Here is a 3,896-nt window from a genome sequence, read left to right on the forward strand (position 1 = left end):
GTGGGTAGATAATATGGATGAGGCACGGACGTTTTTGGCAGCACCAGAGGATTTGGCAACAGAGGTGGTGGCAACAGCCAAAGTGTGCTGGGGCACAAGGGGCTTCTCCAGAGCAGCCCGGGAGAGCACTGACCTGTTTTTTCATGGCTGGGGTGGCATCCACCTTGGTGGCATCTGGGAAAGGTGTCACCAGGTTGAAAATGTTGGACCATGACTGGGCCCACATGTTGCCTGGGAAGCACAGGAGGACAACACATGGCAGGAGGGAGACAGAGAGAGAAGAGCAAGTCGGTTACTGCCGACTCCTGCGCGGGGCGGGTCACTCCGCCCGGTCCCTGTCCTGCCTGCACAAGGGCGGTGCAATCAGGAGCCGGTCCGTGCAGGAGAGCCCAAGTCATGCCGAGTGTGTTGCCCTTTCCTGAGGCAGACTCGCCTCTCAGGCCCATCTCCTGGGGCCTTGGCCCTTCAGCCAGAGCTTAACAGAGGCCAGCCTCCCCTCTCGGCATGACTTGGAGCAAACTGTCCCCTGTGGGAGACACAGCCCCGCTTGAGCAGAGCTCTTACCTAGCAGGTGAGCAGGGATGGGACCCTGTAGGTTTATGTGCTCTGCTCCATACTTCTTGTACAGGGCTCGGCGTACGTAGGCATGCAGGTTGAGGTACAGGGGCTGCAGCTGCAGGTACAGCCTCTCCAGATCTTCCTCGAAGGTGGGTGTCTCATACAGCGATCTCCAGTAGGCCCCATTGTCTGTGAAACCTGTGGTAGGGCAAGAGCAGAAGCTGTCAGACACTGCCCTCTTGGACAACAGTCTGTCTTGCTGCTCAGGCCCTCCAGGTCTCTCCACATCTATGAGGCAGAGGTTCTCATGGGAGTTGGTGGGACCTCTACACCCTCCATATTTGGCCCTGGGTTGGATGACCAGCCCAATCCTCTGCTCACAGGGTGCTAAGACCATAGTGGGTCTCTGAGGGAGCAGGACACTGACCATTGAGCACAGCTGCCTTGTTGCTCAGTTCCACGTATCTCTTGTAGTTGTTCTTGATCTTCTTCCCAGAAGCATCCCTCCAGCCCTTCCAGGCAAAGAGGAGCTCATCATAGTCCCTTGAGGTGGCCATGATGTCTGTGAGGTCTGAAGGGAGAACAATGAAGTCAGTGATGCTGTTGGATGGGCTGAACTGACACCACGGTGCTAGACCCAACGTGCTGCTGAGGGGCCATCACAGAGAAGGTGGGAAGGCCTTTTCAAGACCTTTCACCACGTCCCTGTTAAAAATCCCTCCTTTCTGGGCCTGACATGCTGATACACCAGATCTTACCGGGATCCAGGGGATGACAGGTTTTGTCCTCCCTGCAGACCTTGGCTACGCTGTAAGTGGTCTCCATATCTGAGAGGAGGGTGTTGTACTGCAAAGAAAATCAGATCATGTGAGCTGGTTATCCTTGCTCCTGCTCCTGGGGATTGTCAAAGCCCATTGAGAGGTTCTCAGATGTTTTCCCCTGGTCCCTTCCAGGACCAAGTGTGACCACAAATGAAGGCAAAGTGGGGTCAATATAGGAGGGATTTGGGCCAGCAGAAAACATGTCATTGCCACCCAAGAAGCCAGGCCCCACTGCAGCCTGGGACAGGCAAACTTTTGGGTGGAAAATCCTGGGGTCAAAGATCACGGCTTTGTGTAGAAGGTAGCAAACTATCACCTTGTTAAAGGGCAGGGAGTGGCTGCCCAGTGGCATTTCCTAGAAGTTGGGAGAAACCAGTGTCTCCACACATGGTAGTAGCAAGGGACTCCTCATCCTGCTCTGTCCCCTTGCAGCTCACCTCCTTCAGCTCGCTCTCAGGCAGGGCTGCCCTCTCAACGACACTCAGCTTCTTGAGGATGCGTATGACACTTTCGTCCTGGAATTCGGAGAGGTCAAACTGTCTGGCCCTCATGCCATACTCAAGGGTGTGCTTGGACATGGCCAAGTTCTTCTCCAGCTGCAAGGACGGGAGGGGGCAGAGAGGAGTTACTCTGAGGTGATCCCTGAGACACAGTCCATCACTGGAAGCACCACCTAGCGTGCCATGACTGATAACCTCCCCATGGCTGCTCTTATGGGGAGGCATGACGAGGGTTTTCACGGAAAAGGCACCTCCTGGGTAAGAACATTACCCCTTGCCCTGGTTTCCAGAGCTCATCTGAAACGTGCCCAGGGTACTAGCTGCCTGCCTTGGCTCTTGCCTCTCCCCACACAGCCCCAGGGTCACTCCCATACCATGATGTTCTTGTTGTAATCGGTGATGTTGGTGTTGTAGGCCCAGGATGCCTCGGTGTAGGCGTTCCACACTGCCTCGCCCGTGCTGTTGTACTCGGACAAGAACTCTTTAGCTTGTGCTTCGTCCGCTATTTTGTCTAGAGGAGGAGATAAATGGGGGAAGAGGTGGGGTAAGGTCAGGAAATTCTTCCTCTTTGCAAGAGCACCACCCCATGGAGAAGCCATGGTTGAGGTTTTCCTAGAACTGCAGGTCCATTGACGGATGCCACAAATTGGGAGCAGGTTGAGCCAAGAAATGGGAACAGAGAAGCACTGCTGGGGTGTCCCATTGGATGGGGAATCAGATGACAGGATTGGCTGCATGTGGGCAGAAGCGATGCAGCTGAAAACAGATGACGTGTCACGCCAGGTCTGATGGCATTATCACAGTGGCGGGGCCACAACTTCAGACCGCAGTCGGTCAAGGAGTTGGCTAACGGCACCTGCTTTCTGAGGAGCAACACCCCGTGGGACTCCACATGGATCTCTGGCTATTTCTCCTCCCTGCCGTGCAGACCTGCCCCCACCCAGCAGAGCCTTCCCTCAAGCACTGTCCTGCCCGAGGGTTAGTCTCCCCCCTTGGGAGACCTTGTCCTGCCTCTCCCCAGCCCCAGGAGGGAGCTGCAGCCTTACCAATGCCTTCAGGGTAGCCTTCAGGGATAGGGGGACGCCAGTCAAACTCTGGCCAGCCCAGCACCTCATTGCTCTTGTTGTTCTGCTCCTGAAGCCACTCAGTGACAGGACTGAAGTACTCCAGGAGGGCCCCAGCGTCCATCTTATCTGTGCCGGTGAGGGCGAACAGGATTTCCTGCCATGACTTGGAAGATCCAGCTTTCAACACTTCCCTGCGGAGACAGGGAAGAGCCAGCATGAGGCCAGAGGGTGGATGGGGGAGGAGTAGTGGTAGTATCTCAGCATCACAAGGGTTGAAGATGCTGTTCTTGAGTGGGACACGAACTTGGGAACTGAAGGCCCCATCTGTCCTGCATGTGGGGACTGAGGACTCCTCATCACATAGTCATGCATCTCTTAACTCAGGGAGTCAATAGGAACCAAAACTGCTTTAGTGACCTCTTGTCTGGGTGGGAGGTCATGACAGGGGCAATAGCAGGACTCTGGTGAGGACCACTCACCCCACCCCAGTGCTTCCATGTATTTCCATCCATCCATCCATCCATCTGCAAAGCTATTTCTCCAGCCATCTCCATAGCCACTTTTCCTTCCTTCCTTTCTTCTTTCCTTCCTTTGCACACCATCAGCTTCCACGCACACATCTGCCCGTGGCGATTGTCCCGACCCTCCTCTGTCCCCACCTGAGTTTGGCTCCAGCCTCTTTGGACATGTAGATGTCACAGGTGTGCAGGGGACCGGTGTGGTTGGCCGCCTGGCACAGCGCCTTGTGAAACTGGAACTGGAGGATGAAGCTCACAAAGTACCTGCCAAGGAAGCCCGTGAAGGTGGGTGCTGGGGACAAACGGAAGCAGGCGTGGGGGAAGGCACCCAGCCACGTATCAGCTCCCCACCACTTGTGGTGCCCAACATTGGATGGTCTCTGTGTCTTGAGCAGGAGCAATGCATCCCAGTCCCTGCCAGCAGAGCTGAGC

At 55.5% G+C, this 3,896-nt stretch overlaps 1 protein-coding gene across 1 annotated transcript in view; it reads right to left on the reverse strand.

Moving 5' to 3' along the window:
• ACE (angiotensin I converting enzyme) overlaps positions 1-3,896 on the reverse strand; it is a 13,641-nt gene that overhangs the window by 3,665 nt on the left and 6,080 nt on the right. Inside the window, exons 10-17 of the mRNA XM_010146294.1 lie at positions 3,606-3,728; positions 2,926-3,137; positions 2,254-2,390; positions 1,817-1,975; positions 1,317-1,404; positions 986-1,129; positions 565-756; positions 134-231 (exon numbers count right to left, since the gene is read on the reverse strand). Of these exons, the coding sequence (XP_010144596.1) occupies positions 134-231; positions 565-756; positions 986-1,129; positions 1,317-1,404; positions 1,817-1,975; positions 2,254-2,390; positions 2,926-3,137; positions 3,606-3,728 (1,153 nt within the window). The remainder of the gene's footprint in view (positions 1-133; positions 232-564; positions 757-985; positions 1,130-1,316; positions 1,405-1,816; positions 1,976-2,253; positions 2,391-2,925; positions 3,138-3,605; positions 3,729-3,896) is intronic.

Source organism: Buceros rhinoceros, unplaced genomic scaffold (assembly GCF_000710305.1).
Source record: "Buceros rhinoceros silvestris isolate BGI_N320 unplaced genomic scaffold, ASM71030v1 scaffold25722, whole genome shotgun sequence".
In the NCBI taxonomy this organism is placed as follows: Eukaryota; Metazoa; Chordata; class Aves; order Bucerotiformes; family Bucerotidae; genus Buceros; species Buceros rhinoceros.